The 19,952-nt window shown below is 43.3% G+C and overlaps 1 protein-coding gene across 1 annotated transcript in view; it reads left to right on the forward strand.

Annotated features, from left to right (window-relative positions):
* The first annotated feature begins 3,692 nt into the window (after window positions 1-3,692).
* Window positions 3,693-19,952, forward strand: part of ADAM17 (ADAM metallopeptidase domain 17) — a 35,095-nt gene continuing 18,835 nt past the window's right edge. The window contains exons 1-4 of the mRNA XM_041420272.1: window positions 3,693-3,905; window positions 16,030-16,162; window positions 17,691-17,824; window positions 18,730-18,818. Of these exons, the coding sequence (XP_041276206.1) occupies window positions 3,809-3,905; window positions 16,030-16,162; window positions 17,691-17,824; window positions 18,730-18,818 (453 nt within the window). The 5' untranslated portion in view covers window positions 3,693-3,808. The remainder of the gene's footprint in view (window positions 3,906-16,029; window positions 16,163-17,690; window positions 17,825-18,729; window positions 18,819-19,952) is intronic.

Consider the following 19,952-nt stretch of genomic DNA (forward strand, 5'->3'; position numbering starts at 1 on the left):
AAACTCACCAACCAAATTGACTGCACTACTAATAAGGAGAGATGATGAAGCCATGGTGGAAAACCCAAAAGAGCCTCCTGAGTGTGTGTTCCTCTGCCAGAACACTTCATCATTAGCCTTACCTCTGATCTGTTTCAAATGGAGACATTGACCTAAAAAGAAGTTCATGACAAAAAACAAACAGCTTTGAGACAAATTCTCAACTGACACTGTTCACCCAGGAAACTCAAACTCAAGGATGCAATAGTTTGTACAGTGCAGTGAAATTCTAACTGTGGTATCAATTCTTGCTTAAAACTTTCTTGGCATCTAAGAAGTAGATTGTATCAAATATTACATTATTATTTTTAACTGTGACCATTAAAAGTGACACCTATTCTGCACAGACTAGTACAATTATAATTAGTGCATACGTGGGGAGATGTGATTTACCAGGGCTTTGTCAACATTGTTCTTGCCAAGAGAAATCTTGCCTTATAAACTCAGACTGAAATATTTTTAAATGTATCAGCAAGCACCTGGATAAGAGAGATTGCAGAGATACAGTTTGCTGAGATTTCTGAAAGACTTTCAAGACTTTCTTGCTAAAGGTTCTTAAGGAGACTAAACAACCACACAACAAGAGAGAAGATCCCAGCATGGACTGAAATGCAGTTAAAAGACTAAGTATATGGTCAGTTTTCACAGTGAAAGTAAGTCACTAATGCACCTTCACATCTCTGCACTTATTCATAAACAATCCGAGTGAGATAAGGAGTGACAAGACAAAGATTGCTGAAGATATCATGTTATTCATGAAAGGAGAGAAAAGGTGTGGCTGAGAATTGCAGAAAGACCTCCCTCTGTTCAGGGCTCCTAAACACCCACCGATGATCCACTGCATGGGGGACACATATGCTCCAGCACAGGACTCAGCAGGGACCCCCAGACTCTCCTAAAGCCTCACTCAGACCCTCTGTGTCATCTGGACTAGCACTGGACACCTCCATGTGGACAGCTGAACAGAGACCTCAGCGCCTGGCAGGAAAACAACAGATGCCCATGAAGAGGGACAGATGTACATCTGTGCACATGGGGACAAAACATTCCTACATCACGTGTGGAATAATGCTGTCTGAAGTGACCACTACACGTCAGGAGTGTGAGCTGGGAAGTTTAATGTTATTTGTAGGACAATGCCAGCTCAGTGGAGATCAACAGCACATTGAATATTAGAAATATTCAGAAGCAATGCTGAAAACAAGGCAGGAAATATTGTTATGCCACTTTATAAATCTACTAGATGTCTCTGTCATGAACACCACATGGAGTTCCAGTCTCACCATCACAAACAGAAATAACAGAAATAGTAAAGTTCACAGAATAGCAGCAAACACTTCCTTGGAAAGGAGATTTCACTTGGATTTGTCAGTCTGCAAGAGGAGCCTTACCAGACTGCAAGGGGATTCCATGGAGGCTCTGAAGTGGTGACTGGCATAGAAAAGGCACACTTGATGTACTGTCCTTTCTCAAGCAGGGTTGGGTCATCACATGATGTCACAACATGTCAAGCTGAAAGCAAGGAAAGTGGCTGTTCATACGTACAGTGACACTGTGGAGCTCCCTGCCACAGGATGATATGGATGCTATAAGTTTACAAGTAGTAGGTCACAGAAATCCAGTAGGTCACAGAAATCACAGAAATCATAGAAATCACAGAAAGGATAAAGGTGGAAGGGACCACAGTGGAGCATCTGGTCCAACCTCCCTGCTTAAGCAGGGCCATTCCAGAGCATGTGGCACAGGATTGTATCCTGGTGGTTCTGGAATATCTCCAGTGAGGGAGACTTGACAGCTTCCCTGGACAACCTCTTCCAGTGCTGAGTCACTCACACAGTAAAGAAATTCCTCCTCATGTTCAGCTGGCACTTCCTGAGCATCAAATCAACTGAACAAATGTATGGAGGAGATACAGTGGAGGCTGCTAAGCAAGACACAACCTCCGATTTCAGGAGTCACTAGATGCAAATTGTTGGAAGTTCAAAGCAGACCCACCAGAAGTTTCCCCAGAAGTTTCACCTCTTAGAATCCTCTCATCTTTGGGGACAAGAACTGGGAGACACAGTCTTGTTTTAAGTGACGTATCTGCCTTTACGGTGCTATGAAAATTTGAAAAATGAGTAATTTTATTGATGCCTTTTAAATATTTCAGGTTAATGAGCAGCACAGCTTAAGCAGGATGGGCAATGGGGACACTTTTTCTCCCTTTCTGCCATTTTTAAAAATTTCAGGTTAATTAATGAGCAGCACAGCTTAAGCAGGTGGGGACACTTTTTCTCCCTTTCTGCCAAGTACATTACTTGCAATCATCTTTGCTGGAAGCATCTGCAAAAAGGTAAGAGATCCACCTAATTCTGGAGAACATTAACCAGAGTACTACTGCACAGCTGCAACACAAGTACATTTTCTGTGCTTTTATCTCAATAAGGTGAGCTCTTTGGGAACAGTTGCGTCATGGACCCATCACTTATTATTTGTACTAAGTTCCACAATCCTCAGTTTTGCTAAGGAAATTACACAAAACCTTGTCAAGTCACTGAGTGCCGTCCCTCACATGGGCTGGGGAGAAGCAGCAAATGCAGCCGTGAGTGGCACTGCTGAGCCTGCAGGGTCTGAGAGCACCAGGCTCCTGCCCAGGCAGGTCCACACCCCACGCTGTCCCCAGAGAGGGGCTGCAGAGCCCAGAGCCTTCTCCCTTCCCAGGGCTCTGTTCCTGCCCTGGGAAGGCTGTGAGGGAGCTGTGGTGAGGACGTCCCAAGAAAGCAAGCGCTCTCAGCAGGAAGAACGGTATTCCCAGCAGGTAGAAGGAGGTGATCCTGCCCCTCTACTCAGCCCGAGTGAGGCCACACCTGGAGTGCTGTGTCCAGTTCTGGGCTCCCCAGTGCCAGAGGCATGGAGCTCCTGGACAGGGTCCAGCAGAGGCTACAAAGATGATAAAGGGACTGGAGCATCTCTCTTATGAGGAAAAGCTGCGAGTTGGGCCTGTTCAGCCACAAGAGACGAGTGAGAGGGGACCTCATCAACTCAGTATCATCAATTTCAGTATCTCAGGGGAGGGTGCCAAGAGAATGGAGCCAGACTCCCGATGGTGGTGCCAAGCAGTAGGAAAAGATCCAACAGGTAGAAATGGATGCTCAGGAAGGTCCACCTGAACATGAGAAAGAACTTTATTGTACATGCGACCAAGCACGGGAACAGATTGTCCAGAGGCTGTTGCCTCCCTCTCTGAGTATATTCAAGAACCGTTTGGATGCAATCCTGTGCCATGCGGTCTGGGATGACCCTGCAGGGGCAGCGAGGCTGTACCAGACGCCCCGCAGCGGTCCCTAACCCGCGGCCCCACGCCGCGCCTCCGTGAGGGCAGCACCCGCCGCCTCCCGCCCTCACAGCCCCGCGGCCCCACACCGTGCCTCCGTGAGGGCAGCACCCGCCGCCTCCCGCCCTCACAGCCCCGCGGCCCCACACCGTGCCTCCGTGAGGGCAGCACCCGCCGCCTCCCGCCCTCACAGCCCCTCGGCCCCACACCGTGCCTCCGTGAGGGCAGCGCCCGCCGCCTCCCGCCCTCACAGCCCCGCGGCACCTCCCCCCGCACCGCCCCCGCCCAAGATGGCGTCCCCGCCCGCCCCACAATGCCCCGCGCGCAGCTGCCGCGCTTCCGGGTGCGGGCCCAGGAGGGCGGCGGGCCCGGCACGGCGGGCGGAGGGCGAAGCTGCTCCGAGCGGATGCGAACGAGCGGGCGCGCAGTGCCGGAGGAGGCCGCGCCCGGACCATGAGGCTTCGACTGTGGCTGGTCCCGGCCCTGGTGCTGCTGTGGGGGCCGGGCGGGCTGGAGGCGCTGGGGCACCCGCAGCACCCGCAGCGCTACGGTGAGGACAGGGCGCGACCACGGCAACCCCGGAGGGGAGGGGAGAGAGGGGAGGAGGAGGAAGAGACCACTGCGGCAGTGTGGGGGGAGGAAGGCACGGCCCCCGCGCCTCGGCAGGGGCTGGCGATGGGTGATGTGTGGGGCGGGGCAGGGCAGACAGCCCTGGTGCTGAAGGCACCGCTGATGGGCAGTGTTTGGGGCTGTCTCTGCGGGGAGCCACCATTGTCTTCACACGCGCGGTCTCCTGAGGGGTTCTCCTCGCGGGAGTTTGCGTTCTTTTAGGGCGCGCTAATCCCAGAATAGGTCGGGGAGGACGGGACCGCAGTGGGTCATTGGTCCAGTGTCCGTGCTCCTGCAGGGTCATCCTGGATCACATTCCACAGGATTGCATCCAGGCGGTTCTGGAATATCTCCAGTCAGGGAGGCTGCACAGCCTCACTGGGCAAAATCATATAAATGGCATCCCTTCATAGCTCTGTGAGGAGAGTCACCAGAGAGCCCGAAGCCACTGGAGCTGAAAGTGACCTCTGGAAAAGCTTGACCCGGAGGAGAACCGCTGCTTTATTTAACTTCTGTAAACAGTTTCGCATCTAAGCTTCTGCTTTGCTATGAACAAGTTGTAGATTTTCATTTGATAAGCAAAAGCTTATCACTGGAATGGCAGATGGACTCTTGCATGAGGCAGTGGCCGTGTCTTGCCCTTTAGACCGGTGTCTTACATACTTTTTGGATCCTTGTCTTTGCTCCGTTTTCCTCTTCTCTGTATCATAGTTGCTCATCACTGGAGCAGCAAAATTTTTGTTTCCTTTAAAAGCTTTTTAAAGGAAAAATGTCTGGCCCCCACATGAAAACCCCTGTTTTGGAAATCAAAGGTACTGAAATGATTTTGTGATAAGTTCCGTTGCTTTCCTTGAGCCCGTTGCTGTGCAGGGCAGGATGTACATGGGGTGATGCTGACATTCAAACCAACAACTGAACTGTTTAAAGACACTCTGGGAGCACTGTTGCAGTGATTAATCAGCTGTACATTCATACACAGATAGCTGTCCTGTCTCCAGTCAGTGAGGCCAGCAGGGACTGCTCCAGGTCTCCTTTCTTGGCTTACATCTCAGCACATTTCGTGACAGATGTCTGCACCTCTGCCCTCCTCTCCTGCACCTGAGGTGGATGGATTTGTGGTTCTGTGCACACCTCAGCAGTTTGTGGCTGTGGGAACCTGGGAAGGATGGGCTCAGTGGTGGATGCTCCAGGAAGTGCAATAGAAATAAAACAAACACAGCGTGTCCTTTCAACATCAGGCAGGTCAGGGAGGTCCTGAACAGAAGTTGCATCTTGGGTTCTCAGATCTTCGTGCCTTCTAAAGAGCCTCTCTGCTATGAGTTTGTGCAGTGTTTATCTGATGGCTTTTATCTGCCAGGCCCATGTAGCACTGTGCCTGGACTATGAGCTCTTCAATTTTATGAAATATTGTATAGAGGAAAACCTCACTTCTTCTGTCTCTAAATGTTGGAAGAATTACTTATTTTCTTCACACCTGTAGTGACTTACATACCTATGCAATTCATCTCACTTATACTACTGTTTGTTGTTTAAGTGATAAAATATTAGTCTATATAATAATTCTTAGTATGAGGAAAGAATCATGGCTTTATTGGTTACTTTTGTCTATATATTTTGTGTTGGATTTTTATTTATTTGAGATGTATGGTCAGGGCTGCAGGACACCCTTTGTAATACAAAGGTAGCATAAATTTATAATTATGAATATTTTTGATTTTGTTTCCTTTCTGAGTAGTTTGTGGTCCTTAACAGGCACTCCATGCTCTCTTTTCTTTGTGTTTTGGGGAGTGGGTTTGTTTGTTTCTGTTTCCTTTCGGGGGTTTTTTGTGGTGTTTGTTTGTTTTTTTTTTTTTTTTTTGGTTTTGAGTGGTAATAATTGTACTGATATACTTTGTTGTGTAAATACAGTGAGGAATTATTTTCCTCACGTGTTATTTCACACATTCACACCTTGAATTTCATCAGGTTTTATTTTGTTGTCCACTAAACTAAATTTTCAAAAGTATTTTGTGAAGGAACTTGAAAAATCCATGTGTGCTACATTAGCTGTTACTTTTATCCACACACACAGTGGAAGCACTACTTTCCCGGTATCTTATTTAGCCCCAGGTCTAGTAACTTACACGTCCTTGTTACTGTTACCTGTTTGCCAGGTCGGGACACTGAAGGTATTTCTTGATTAGGCCCTTAGATGATACCTGGAGTGGAAATTGTTCTGCTCAGACCCCGTGCACTGCACCAGTGGCTCTTTAGTCCCATACCAGTTAGGAGTTGACCAGTTCGGTTTTTGCAATGCTTTGTAACTCTTGGGGTAATACATTCATATCCTGTTGATTTATTGGTCATTTTCTTGACTTGTTGTAAAGCCTCTTTTCCTAAGTCTTGAACACAGGTCTTTACATATATCTTATCATGACAAAAAGTTCCTTTTGGGGAACTTTTTAATCTCCTCTGCAGTGAATACTAAGGTCAGTTAATGGTACTGGCCTTTAGCATCCCTTCTTGGGGCTGTATTTGCAGCTTACTTGTTTTACAAGCCCTTTTGGTTATTTAGCTGTGTGGTTTCTTCTCATAAAATAAAAAATATTTCAAGTATTAGCTTTCTGCCTTTTACAAGCTGTTTTTAAAAATACCTTTGCCTATTTAATTGTGGTTTTATCTTTATCTGTTGTTGGAGTTCTGTTTTCCTCATCTTACAGCTTGGTTTTCTAAGTATCATCTTTTCCTGCTAATAATTCCAATATTATTAATTTGAAAGCTTTGTTTTTCCACAGCTTAATTTTTGGGAACTGAAATCAGATTTCTGATGAGCACTGTCTGTAAGGAAGTTTCATGAATTAACATTTCATGATTTCTATTGAGAACTTCTCGCTTATTACTCTGAGTTCACTTTTTCAAGGAGGAAAAAAAATTATACAGCAAAAAAAAGAATTTGACAAAGAATAGAATAAGTGATAAAACAATGTGGGTAATTTTCCAGCTTTTTTTGGCTGAAGTAATCTTAGGGTGTGGTGCTCCAGGAGTCTAAACTGATCTAAAATGGGACTGCCACAACCTGACCTCAGCTTTCCAATCCCTTCCCCATTCCTGTGAGCACATTCATGGAATGTGAGCTGTCTGGAAGCTAATCTCTTTTTTTTTTTTGCCTTTTTTTTTTTTTTTTTTTTTTGAGTGCTTTGGGGTTTTTGTTTGCTTGGTTTTGGTTTATTTCCAGGAAAGGGCATAGTTACTCTCTGTGAAATCCATTTTTTTTGTGGAGCAGCTAACAGTGTGACTGTCCAAGCACCTGCCCCATCGTTTTTGGGGGGTGGAAAGGGTTGTGTTCCAGGTGAGGGATGAAGGCAGTATGGTATCCACCTCCATTTGTCTTTAGGCTTACTCTTTTTGGTAATGTTGACATCAGGGATCAATTTCTAGAGAAGTGGGACTCCACTACTCAATACTGATACTGTAGTTTGGCCCCAGAAAAATTAATGGCAACTCTTTCAAGATTTTTCTTTGTTGTAATTTATCTCTGAAGATAACCTTTTATACCTATAAAATATTTATGCTGTTTGTCTTGCAGTTCAGACATATCTGAATGGTAACAGAGCTTAATGTACTTGGAAAGAGTAACAGTGCAAATGTCCAGCTTGGGTGCTGAATAGGTGAATAGGTCACTGAGTATATCTGAAGAACTGCCTGAATCTGTATCACAGTTCAGTGGTGCCAGTCGTGTGCTGCTGCTAAGCAGCCTGTGTGCAGGGTTACCCCCAACAGAGTGTGGATGTAAAATGGGTCTTACTCAACTGTTGCACCTTTTGAATGAGAACTTTTTGTCACAAGCTAGGCAGGGAACTAAAATAAGATAGTCCTTTGCCGGGCAGATGATACTCTTTAAATCACTCACTGGGGATCTTTTTCTACCTGCCAAATTGCACTAATAACATCTGAGGCAGGTACCCTGATTTTCACCAGTTTTTTGTCCACACTGCATAAATACCACACAGAACTTGGAACAACTGCGTGAGCTGGAGAAATGACCTGGTACAAATGGCTCAGTGCAAACCTACCTGATGCACGTCAGAAGACTCGGATTTAGATTTGCTGAGTGAAAAAAAACAAATGGTAGTGGTGTAGATGAATAAACCAGGGGAGCTAACTGATACAGAGGGCAACATAAATTGATTTGCAGTCAGTTTTGAATTCTTTACACATGGTGTGACAAAATGCAGGAAGTCCACAGGCCAGGAATGTAACTTGCTGCCAGAGAATTTAGGAATTGGAAGTTTAGCTCAGTGTCAAGAATGTGCAGTGAGGTAATTTGTGACAAAAATCTTAATGCAAGATTAAATTTTATCCTGCTGGACTGAAGCTACTGCTGGAGACTAAGGCAAGACCTGGGTGAGGGTCAAATGGTTAATTTCTCTACCATGATCTGCCTTTTTTGTTACAGTTTCTTATCCCATTTGGACATCCTTTGAAGCAAGATAACTGTTGAGGGAGCTGGTTTTGCAGTTTGTCCCCAAAAGCTGGAGGTTGAGTGTGTTTCTCACCATGCATCACGTGGTGGAGAATTCAAGGACACACAATCCCACAGCATGTGGTCCCTGCCCAGGATGTGGCGGGATTATTTCAAAATCATTGCAGGAACTGATGCAGTGTCTTTGTCTCTGTATAAACAGCAAATGCTTGATGTAGACATGGCCCTATTTAATGCAAATTACCAATATTATTTTTGTGTTGAGGATTAGCAATCTTTTCCATGAAGTTACTTAATATCAAGGTTTTCAAGTACTTTTCTCAGGTTTGTTTGCATTTGTTCATATGAATAGGTCAGTGTTTCCATTTCCAACTGAAAAAAGTGATTGAAGTGTAATTTCTGCAAGAAGTACTCAAGGTCAACAAAAAGAAAGAATGTCAATGCTGCATTAAATTCTAATTAATAAGAATTTCTTTTAACTGTTGCAAGAATTTTGATAATGGGAGCCTAATCCAGTGCTCAGCATGGGTTTGGTTTTCAGTAGTGCCAATTTGTTCTGACCTTTAAGCAGACAAAAAGTAAAATTCCTCTTTGCATTTAAGATTTGGCATGGTTTCATTTTCTCCCCAGTAAAAACTGACAACTTCACTGCTGCTATACATTGCTGATAGCAGCAGTGACTCATCTCAGTTTCATGCTTCTGCCACTCTGGAATTTTTGTGTGTATGTGCAGAAGCCCCAGCATGGATTTCTGCTCTGTGGCCGGAGGGGCCGAGTGAGGAAGCCCAGCCAGCCATAATCCAACATTCTGCACTCTGACTTTACATTCAGATGTAATTCTGTGTTTAGTAGTTGGCAGAGATTTGTCTTTGTGATAGAAGTTTCTGTTTAGTTTCTGTTTTAAACAGGTTCATCCCCCCCAGCTTTTAAACTGTAGGAGTCCGAGGTTGCCTGTTTGCCAGACTGATGATGGCACATACTTTGCTGTGAAACCAAGAGCTGGGATTTTTTAACAAAGAGCAGTTTATCCTGCTGTCCTTTTCTGTGATCTTCACATACAGCACATGAGCTTGCCTGTTTTGGGGATGTCCAGCAACCCTGTCAGATGTTCTAATGGACTTCCTGATGTCTTTCATTCTTGCAGATACATGTGATACTACTGCCCATCTTTGTCACTTGTGGCCTGTGTCTCTTCACAGTATCCATCCCTGTCTTCCTGTGCTGCCCTAATTGTGCATTATTTGTACTTTTTTCCCCCTGTGATATTTGCATTTTAACCTTTGTAGGTGCCTGGACTGCAAAGTGGGAAGGCAAGGGTGCTCTGTTGTGAGGGGAGGCACCTACAGCTGCCCCCCAGTTGGTGCTGATCCATAATTACTGAGGTGTTGAACAAGAACATGATATCCCTTGGTTTCCTGTCTCACATTTTCAGGTTTTCACTGAAATAGTAAAATTCTGCCCCTTAGTACCTGTGAGGTGCCTCAAATTTTGGAAGTTCTTGTGTGAATGGGTCCATAGTTGTATCCACAAGGAAAAGAAATGTAGTCAGAAGTGAAGAGATTGGTCTCACAAGTGTAGTCTAGACAGTAAGTAGTGCCTACCTAGAATCAGCTCCACTCGAACTTACGTTGTGACACAGCAGGATTTTGTGATGTGGTGTCTTTGTACAGTAGCAAGGCTTGTAGTTTTTTGATAGCCAGACAAATGTTCTGTTTCCAGAGACACTGCATCCCCTGACTGGGCAGTGCCCCTCTGCAGGATGTATGAAAGCACGTGATTTGGGGGTGGGTTGTGCTGGGGTTTTTTGAGCATCAATCATATGATGCTGTTCTGTTGTAAGATGGGATGGTTGTATTGCCCTCGTTTCCCTTTAATTATGAGGATGTTAATTCAGTAGACTTCCTTATTTTTTATAATGTCAATGTTTGGCAGGATATTACTTTTTTCCCCTTTGAAAAGTGGTCCGTTGTCGTTAATAGGACAGGTTTATTAAATCAAGTAGATCCAACAGTGTAAGTTTTGTTCCTCACTGGTCCTTATTTAAGATGTGTTTAGTGAAGGAGATAATTTGCAAGGTTGGAAGTGTGTGAGGTAATGTGTAGGAGCCATTGTGGCTATTCAGCTGTGTTCAAAACCACCAGAAACAGCAGCTTAATTATCTATACAGCTTCTGGTAAACAGAATTTGCACCCTTAAGGAAATATTCCCACTGCCTAGAAACAGATGTTTATTTTTCTGTGGGGAAAAACTTTGAAGTAGTTAAAGGTGCTGCTACATGAACAAGTTTTTCCTGAGATGAGCTAAAGGGTATTTAGTCAGCTGTTAGCTTTCCATGATACCCATCACTGGCATGTCTGAATGTGTGATAAGGAGGGAGTAGTTGCCCAGTGTAACTGCAGGAGAAGTGCACTGTGGAGTAGCTGGTGGACAGTAAAGCAGCAGCATCCCTGCCCTCCCTGCACGAGGGCTGATTAACCCTACCCGGAGGCTTTGTCTGCTGCTGAGTGAGTGAGTGAGTGAGTGAGTGAGTGAGTGAGTGAGTGAGTGCGGGCACCTTGTTTTCTCACGTGGTTTGATGAGTTAAAAACATGCCTTCTAAAACCTGCAGCAGTGCTGATGTGGCTGACCATTCTTACTAACAGGTTTGCCCAGAAATGTGTCCAGAGTGTAAACTTTTATCTTGCTATGGTTTATTAGAATGCTGACATGTATTTGGTTTCTTGCTTTGAACTTGTTTCTCATGCAAGTTCTTCTGTTTACATGTTCTTGATGAGCATAACAGCAACCACTCTTGAGTGGAAGCAAGTAAACATGATTTATCTAAACTGTTGAAAGCATGGGCTGTTTTGTGTGGGATAAGTGTTTCAATTCACTTTGTATTGTGTCTCTGGCAATGTCTGTACCAGGTGTACTGGAGGGAGATGTAACAGCACCTGCAAGGAATTGTTACAGAACAGCTTTCCCACGATGAACCTTCTCAATGTGTCCTCTTTGTCAACAGTCTCCTAAAAGCAGCATAAGCTGTTCAGAGAGGGTATCCACAAACATTTATCCAGGACTGCATCACCTCCTGCCTGGCACAGACCATTTGTGTGCCCAGTTGAAATATGAATATGTTTACCTGATCCATTAGCACTCCCTGGAATGGTGCTGCAGCCAAATGATCCAGCTGTGTTGCAGCCAGTGAGCAGCTGTTACTGCAAACACAGGGGCAGCTGGTTTATGTAGGGTGATGGGCACCTGCTTTAGCTCTTGTGCTTCAAGCTGGAAAGACTCCAGTCTGTGTTTCCTAGTCTAAATTCTGAGATTCTGAATTGTATTTCAAATTTGTGTGTTTGCTTACTTCAGTTAAAATATTTTAATGTACAAGAAGAGCATACAAAACTAAATAGTAACAATAAAGAATATGGAGCCCTTCTATTCAGTCACTCCTCAGCTGAATCAGAAAAATTGTTACTAGTCAAATGCTCATAAGCTTTTGATAGGTGTTTGATACCCATTGGAAATCAGCTTGAGATCAGAACCCAGATGTAGTCGATGAGTACTGCATGAAATACAGCCTGGAGTCCCTTGAGTCTTGGAGGTGATTTAACAGTCCCACTGCAAAATCCTTCCCGAATGTGTTTGCAGTGCTTGTTCTAGAACTGTGTAGGCTTGTCATCCCATTCCAGTGCCTTTGACAGAAAAATTATTCCTGCTTTTATTCCCTTGGGATGATTGTAGAAATAACTGCAGTCATTCCTGCAAGCCCCACTGATTAACTAGTGATCTTTTTTAAATCCCAAAAGTAATATTAAAAAAAAAAAAAAATGGATCTTGAGTTTTAGGTAGGAACATTTTCTATCATGGAATAATTTTGAAGAGAGTTTTAAAAAATATTAATTATATCTTCTGGGTTAAAACTTCATGCTTCTAGATAAGCTTAACCTTTCCATAAATGATGCAGTGCAAAAGAATGCTTATGAAATGGCTGACTTGCCACATTTACTTGTTGGGTTCTGGACAATAGATGGGGCATGAGATCATGGGAATTTACTGTTGTACTTATGAAAGCCAAGCTGGTTGGAGAAGACTGACATTGGTATTTGAATTGCTAGCTGAGCACTGAAAGAGAAACTTCTTTTGAAATACATGCAGTGGCCTCTAACTCAAGGAGTTAAGCTGTTCTCCCATGCATTCTTGAGCTCTTTGGTGCTGGAGCAGAGTTTGTTAAAATATACTTTCCTGTGTTAAGTCTGGAAGTCTACTGCCAGGATGCTTTTAGCCCAGAAACAAGGTGAAAAAAAAAAGAGGCAAGAGTTGGTGAGTTCAAATCTGGGGATAGAGGTGGATCACTGCTGTGGATTTCTTTTTGAGAGCTTTGGGATATTCTCTTTGTCACCGGTGTCCCTTCCCTGTCTCTCTACAAACCCATTTTTTGTATGTTCTTAGGAGGTTTCTCCCCGGGAAAAAGGTACCATGAGGTGAAGGCTGGTGACAATAAATAAATACTTGCCATATCAGGATGCAATTAAGATGTTCCCTAAAATGACAGGAATGCAGAAATCTAGGAGGGTGTGGAAGGGAATGAACCGCAAAAAAAAAAATGGTTTGGGAAACCTAAGCTCAGATCTCTTGAAGCCCGTGGGAAATGACTCTTGGACCATAATGAAGATAATGAGGAAGGAATACCAGAAAGATTTTTAAACTTGAATAAAAAGAATATGCTTTCTGTGGCTCCCCTCCACAGACTGCTGTACAGCTGGACTCTGTGCAGTTCTGTGTTTTCTTTAAAATAATGGCACTTAACCTTTTATTTTCAATAAGCCATGAATGTGGATTCATTTTCACAATATGAATATTTTACAGAAAAAATTTGAGTGTGTTACCAAATACTGGTTCCACATCTGTCTGATACCATAATTAGTTAACAGATTATGTCTGGGAGCAGTGTGTCTTAAGCCTCTACTTATGTTGTAAGTAAAATTAAAAGCAAACAAATTTAGGAAGGGTAAGAGGAAATATGAACAAGTGCACTCTTGTTTCAGGGTTACAGGAACTGGGAGTGCCGTATGTTTCGTTTGTTACTTCAGTAGAATCATCTTACTCATCTTCATGAACCTCTTAGGTCTTGTTCTTACTACCCTTCCTGTGTCTCTGTGAGGCATTTCCAGAAGGGTGTTTGTGGATATTAAGGTGGAGTAGGACTTGCCTACCAAATAAAAAAGCCTGATTTTTTTTTAGCAGACTTCTCAGTTCTCTTGCCATGAAACTGAGACATTTTGTCTGGCCATAGTGGCAACTGCGTCTTGCTTTTTGGCTTTCTCTTGGTTCTGGTCTGTCCTTCAAAGGCAGAGGTGGAAAAGGACAGGAATGTTTTGTGGCTGGGGTTGTGCCTCTCGGGCAGACCTTGTGCGTGGCAAGTCCCCAGCAGCACAGCAGTGGTACCACTCCTCTTGTTTCATGCCCCATGTACCACACACTTGGTCTGTGTCATAAACCAGTGTCGGAGACCCTGTATGTCAGCATTCACTTTAATTGAGGGGTCAGCTCTAGTCTGAGTGTACTGACAGAATCTCGAGTTTGATTAAAAGAATTCAGAACTAAGCAGTTTAATGAGTTTTTTTTTCCCCAGAATTGATTTCCTTGCCTGTTCCTACCCCCTTCCTAGGTGGTTCTGGATGAAGGCAGATGCCAGATAAAAAGCGATTAATTAGAACAGACTTTTTAATGAAAAAAGAGCTGTTTGGAGGGGGAAGTTAGACATTTACTCACTGCATGGCTGTAGTGAACCAGCTCTGCAGCATATGGCAACCTAAAATGAAGGCCCTGCCTGACATGCAGCAGTGGGTCACATGTGGGGAAAATCCCCACAACAGAAAACACGGTGATGGAAACTTGTCTTTGCATATAACCTGAAACACATGGTAATCATGTGCAGGTGCTCTCGACCTGAGGGTTGTAAACAGAAATCAGGAAATTGCAACTGCACTGCCCTTCCTGTGTTGCTCAAGGCCGGGGGAGGGAGAAGCCTGGGAACTGCTGCTCAGTGGTGTCTGCTGCCCAAGAAAGGAGCCGTGTGCCTCACTCTGAGTGGGTCTGGTGCAGGGCTGGGAGGGCTCTGGGGGTCATCTTTGCTTCTGTGCCTTGCTCACTTCAGTGTACACAAGCACACCTGTGGCTGTACGCTGCTGGGTTATTCTCCCTGCCCACCTACCCCTTGCAAAAGGAAAAGCAAGGTGCTTTCCTTGCCCTGATCCGTGCATGCGTTCTTAAAGCTTTCCTGGGCTTTGGAGGCATGGATTTGGGGATAAATTATGGTACTGAGTGTCAGGTGTAAAAAGCTCATATTATTTCAAGAGCTATGAGCATGTAGATTTCAAGCTGACAGTCTTGGTTTGTTACACAATAGCTGGTAAAACATCTTGTTAGTGGTGCTGCTTACCTTAAAGGCCAATAAAACACATGAGGTGGCTTTGCTGAGTGGGGTAAGCTAGTGACCAGGGACTCTGAAGGAATGCCATCTCCCTTAATAGAAAACCACTTTGGTAGCTATCAGGTCTGGTTTAGAAGCATAACTGGAAATGGAGGGGAAGGAAACAGGAATTTTTTAAGAAGAATGTCTGGGTGAGCACTTCTGTCTCTTGTAAAATGCATCTGAGTCCTCATTTAGTGCAGAGAAGAGTGGGCACCTCTGGCTGAGAAGGAAAGCGGCAGTGTGGAAATAACAGCCTTGGTTAAGGCTCTAAATAGGAACTGAATCTCAGTGCTAGTGGAAGCCAGGGGGGTTGTTGGGTGTCTTGATGGGTGGTGGGTGGTCCAGAGAAGCAAGAGTGTGGATGGGTGCTTTGGTGAAGGAATGACTTACAAAGTACAGGAGGCCTTATCAGAGAGAGCCAAGCACTGTTTGCAGCTGTGGTGCACTTGTTAATGGTGGAAACATCTGCAGAATATTGATCTGAATTTGTAATTTGTGTACTGCTCCCATAGGAATTCAGGCACTTGGTCTCCTTTCTCTGAACAAGTTTTCGTGTTCTGAGTAGAAAAGGAGTTTTGCATGATGGTAAGGTATAGGGAAATCAGGGTATCTCAAATGAGTTGCCTTGTTACTTAGTTCTGATTGATTGTGCTATGCAGATACCTGTTTTCTGGCTACTGTTGGGTAGAAAGGCTCAATGCAGTCCAGTCTGCAAATTAACTTGGTTTAAGTCTCCTAGGTTAAACTATTTTCTTCCTCAGACTCCTGTGGGGACCAGCAGGTGAGGAGAATAATTCACCCCAAAGAAATGGAGACATTTTCCCTGTTTAGTTTCTGGGGGGCAGCCATGGAGGGCATTAGTTCTGCATTGCTGTGGCAGTAAAAGTGATGAGTTGGCTGGCTGCCCAGAAGTTGTAGAAAAAGTGAAGCAAACTCTGTCTCTCTCAGATTGTCTTGTTTCACTCTGTGATTTCTACTTGTGTACACAAAATAGGCCATTACAAAAATGTACAGTAGTTATCCTAAAATTAGAGCAAACTGTGGTCTTGCTGTTGAACTGGGAGTCTCTGGTTTGCTCTTTTTTCTTATGTGTGCATTTGGAAAGATAGTCTTTTGAAACTAAAACTTTCCTTGTTGGTCTTTCAGACACAGTTGAGTCCATGCTTTCAGACTACGACATCCTCTCTCTGTCTAGCATCCAGCAGCACTCACTGAAGAAGAGGGACCTCCAGCCTGAGACACACGTAGAGAGGCTCTTAAGTTTTTCAGCCCTGCAAAGGTAATTAAATCATCAGCGATGAAATAGCATATTATTTTCCTTCGGTTTCTGATGAGTAATGTGCAGTTTCAAACCCAGAAACTGCTGTCTTGCTTTCTGTCATGACTGGCCAGTTCTTCTAGGTCAGTGGTCTGCATGGTTATATGACTTCAGAGAGGCTCAGAGGAAAGGGGAAAGTTCTATTTTATTTCTCTGGTTGCTAAAGTGGCAGTAATTTAGGATTTCTTCTGCTTTATTTTTAGGTTTAGTTTCATGTAGATTACTCCCACTGATAGGGTTGGCTCTCACTTACACCTCATCTGGCAATGTTGTCAGTACTTCTTGACTGTCCTCTGGTTCTTGAAAATCTCAGCCTTCAGTTTGGGTAGTGTGTGTGGTGTGTTGCCAAGAGATTTACTGTATTTATTTTCATGGAGGTTTAATCCTTTTCTTACTGAGTATAAATGTCCCATTAAATAAAATACTTTCATAGTAAAATACTTTCAAATACTTTCAATACTTAAAATTATTTTCATATTTTGTTTGGTTTGGTTTTCATTTTTGGTTTTTGTTATAAGATGGGAAATAAAAGCTCAGGTGAAAGGAGGAGGAGAAATAGAAGGGAGCAGGCATGAAGATTGCAGGGACTTTATTCTGAGAGTCAGAAAAATGCCTTGCAGGTATTTTGGTGCTGAAATTGTGAATCTGAAATGGGAAGCAGGGTCAGAATAACACTTTGTATTAACAAATGTAGATTGAGTTTTGTTTGTCTGACATCTTTTGTCCTCTGTGTATTCATGTGCCTTCCACGTGTCATCTTCAACTGTCATGCAAGTTATGCATAATTTTTGAATCTCTGAATGTTTGAAAGGGCATTTTTTTGAGTTTGGAGGGGCAATTATGAAAGGTTAATGGGATCAGATGTCTGACTGTCCCTGTTTTGCACTGCCTCATGCATGCTGCTTTAGGGTGAGGTTGCCAATGAGGTTGCAATTACAGAGTAATTGCAAAGGAGCATGCCAAAAATCTTTGACCCAAAGCCCACATAAACCAAGAGCCCATGAGGCTTCTTCCAGAAAAGGTTATCAGCTTATTTCTTGGTATAGTTTTCAGTTTTTGTGACAATATATTGTAAAAAATGTAGGGAGTTCAGATCTCTGTTTATGGTCTTTTGCCTGTATTATGTCAGAAAGTAAGAACTTCAAGATAATTTAATTTCAAATAGATGAAGAAATTTCGTGGTCTGATTATTTATTTATTTAAATAGTTACCAGTAACTGGTTTTGCTTAACTGCAAATGGAGAAGGCACATCATGGGCAAACTCTGACTGTTTTAGATTTGGGGGATTATTTTTTAAACTTTTTTTTAAAATTAAACATCTGTGACTCTAAAATATTTACAGTTATCAATTACACAGTATATGTTTTTGTAGCCTATCAGAGTTAATGCTTTTGAACTTCTTTTGGACCCTCAATAAACTGGAGATTTGAATGTATTTGTTACATGTATACTTTGCCTAAAAATAAATGCAAGTAAATTCTTTTACAGGCACTTTAAATTATACTTAACTGCAACTGCTGAACACTTTTCAGAAAAATTTCAAGCATTAATTGTGGATGGTGAAGGCAAGGAAAAGGAGTACCGTGTTCAATGGCGAGACTTTTTCACCGGACATGTCGTTGGTTAGTATGGAGTAGACTGTGGGTCAGTGCTGAGAAACCACAGCTTTGCTGGGGTCTCTTGGGCAGAGTAAATGGTGTGTTTCCCTCATTTTCATCAGATGTGGTTAGGATGAAGAAATAAACATAATTCTTATCCTCTTGCGTTTTCTGGTTTTGTTTTTGTGGTGTTTGGGGATTTTTTTAGGTTTGGTAGGTGGTGGGGTGTATTGCATCAAGCTCTTAAGACGGGACTCTTGTGTTGAGTTTGGCAGGACACAAAGGTATAATTTACTTAAGCAGCAGCTTGCAAATTACTATTTTTTTAAATGCTGATGGTGGCTTTAATTCCAGCTGGAATGTAGGACTTGAATGTTCCTTGCTCCAGAACACAAAGCAAAGGTAGAGGTGATGCAGTAATGCCCAGACTGTTCAATTAAAAGACTTAAAGATAGTTCTTTGTAGATTACTTTTCTGTAAAGAAAGATGCCATGCTCCACTTTCATGCAGTACTAATGCTTCTGCTAAGTTGTTTTGATTTCTTTGTTGCCTTTGTGATGTGGTGAGACTTTTCCACTGGAATGCAGGCTGACGCCATGAAATTGCTGTCTGATAGTAGTTAGATGCATGCTGCTTTTGTTGGCAGAAATATTGTGTCCCCCATTACTAATCCCCAGAGCCATCTCAACACTTCCTGCAACATTTTCTGTTAAATCTGAGTCTTGTTGACTGTGATTATTGGGAAGTTAAGACTCGGGGGAAATGCTGATGGATTTCGGTTTTTTCCTTTAAATTGAACAGTACAGAGACTGAGGAAGGTAATGTGTCATGAAGTTTAGAAATCATTAAAAACCCCCAACAAACAGTGTCTGTGCAGGAGCACATGCAAACAGCTGAATTAATTTAATGCTTCCATGTTTATGTTAAAGGAGAGCATAATTCCAAGGTTGTGGCACATATTGGGGATGAAGATTTTACAGTGCGAATCAGTACTGATGGAGAAGAATACAATATTGAGGTATGCTTTGCTGTGGAAAACTGCATCCAGACAATCACCTTCTTTTCCTCTGGGTGTTCCTCTTCCTTGTTAGTTATGTTGACACTTCTGTAGCTCAAACTAGATTTGGTGGTAGTGCTTGTTTTTGGAGTGAGGAGGGAGAGAAATAAGAAACCAATTTGGCTTGCAAGTATTGACTTTTATTAGTAAGTGACATTCTCTGATAGTTGCATGTTTTAGGTACATCAGGGAGAAGGTATATTTTAAACAGGAAGGGGTTTCAGAAACAGGAATGGATAATGTCAGAAATTAGTGGTGATCATGGCCTCTAACAAACTGTGGCAGTCTAAACAGAGTCAACATCTGTGAAGCTCTTTAAAACTGGCTTTGTTACATCTTGGAAGTTTTCCCATTCTTAGAGCTTCATTGAAAATCTGATATTTTATCTGAAAATTAGTTATTTTTCCCTACTCCCTTGTTTTTCACCATTTTACTTACTTGTGTTATTTTGAACTCTTGGTTAAAAAAAAATATTCAACAAATAGATAATTAGAGACTGTCATAATGAGATGTTCAGTGCAGTATATTCCCAGACACAAGCAGTATTTGAAGGGCTGAATAACAGTAATTATGGCTGAGTGTTATATGGATATTGTAATTGTCTCCAAACCCAAAGATACGCAGAATTGTGGATAAACCTGAGAAAACTAGTCATGTTAAAGTATAAAAATGTGATCAAAATCCCCAAGTCTCTGTCCTTGTGTTTTACATTGAGAACATAGAGTATCTGTTTGCATGTGATGTAAAGCGTTTTTGTGTTTGCTCCAGAGCAGCTGTGGGTGTGCCTTGTGTCTCCGCGCGGCCAAGGCCGTGCTCCTGGCTGGCTGTGGCAGTGCAGCGGGGGCAGGCAGTGGTGTGCAGCCTCTGGCTTGCCCTGCTGCCTCGCTGGTGTCCCCAGGTCAGCCTTGGCCTCTGACTGCCCTGGTGAGATGATTCCTGTGCTCAGTCACAGAGGGAGCATGCCTGGTCTGTTCCCCAAAGGCAGCATGGACAAAGCTGCTCTGCCATTCCCTGCTTCTCTTTTCAAGGTAGTTGTGTATGGTTTGGAAAGGCTGTGGGCCTTTGTGTAAACCACTGGTGCCCTCACACCTTGCC

Source organism: Onychostruthus taczanowskii, unplaced genomic scaffold, assembly GCF_017590055.1.
Source record: "Onychostruthus taczanowskii isolate IOZ18803 unplaced genomic scaffold, ASM1759005v1 scaffold11, whole genome shotgun sequence".
NCBI classification, from domain to species: domain Eukaryota; kingdom Metazoa; phylum Chordata; class Aves; order Passeriformes; family Passeridae; genus Onychostruthus; species Onychostruthus taczanowskii.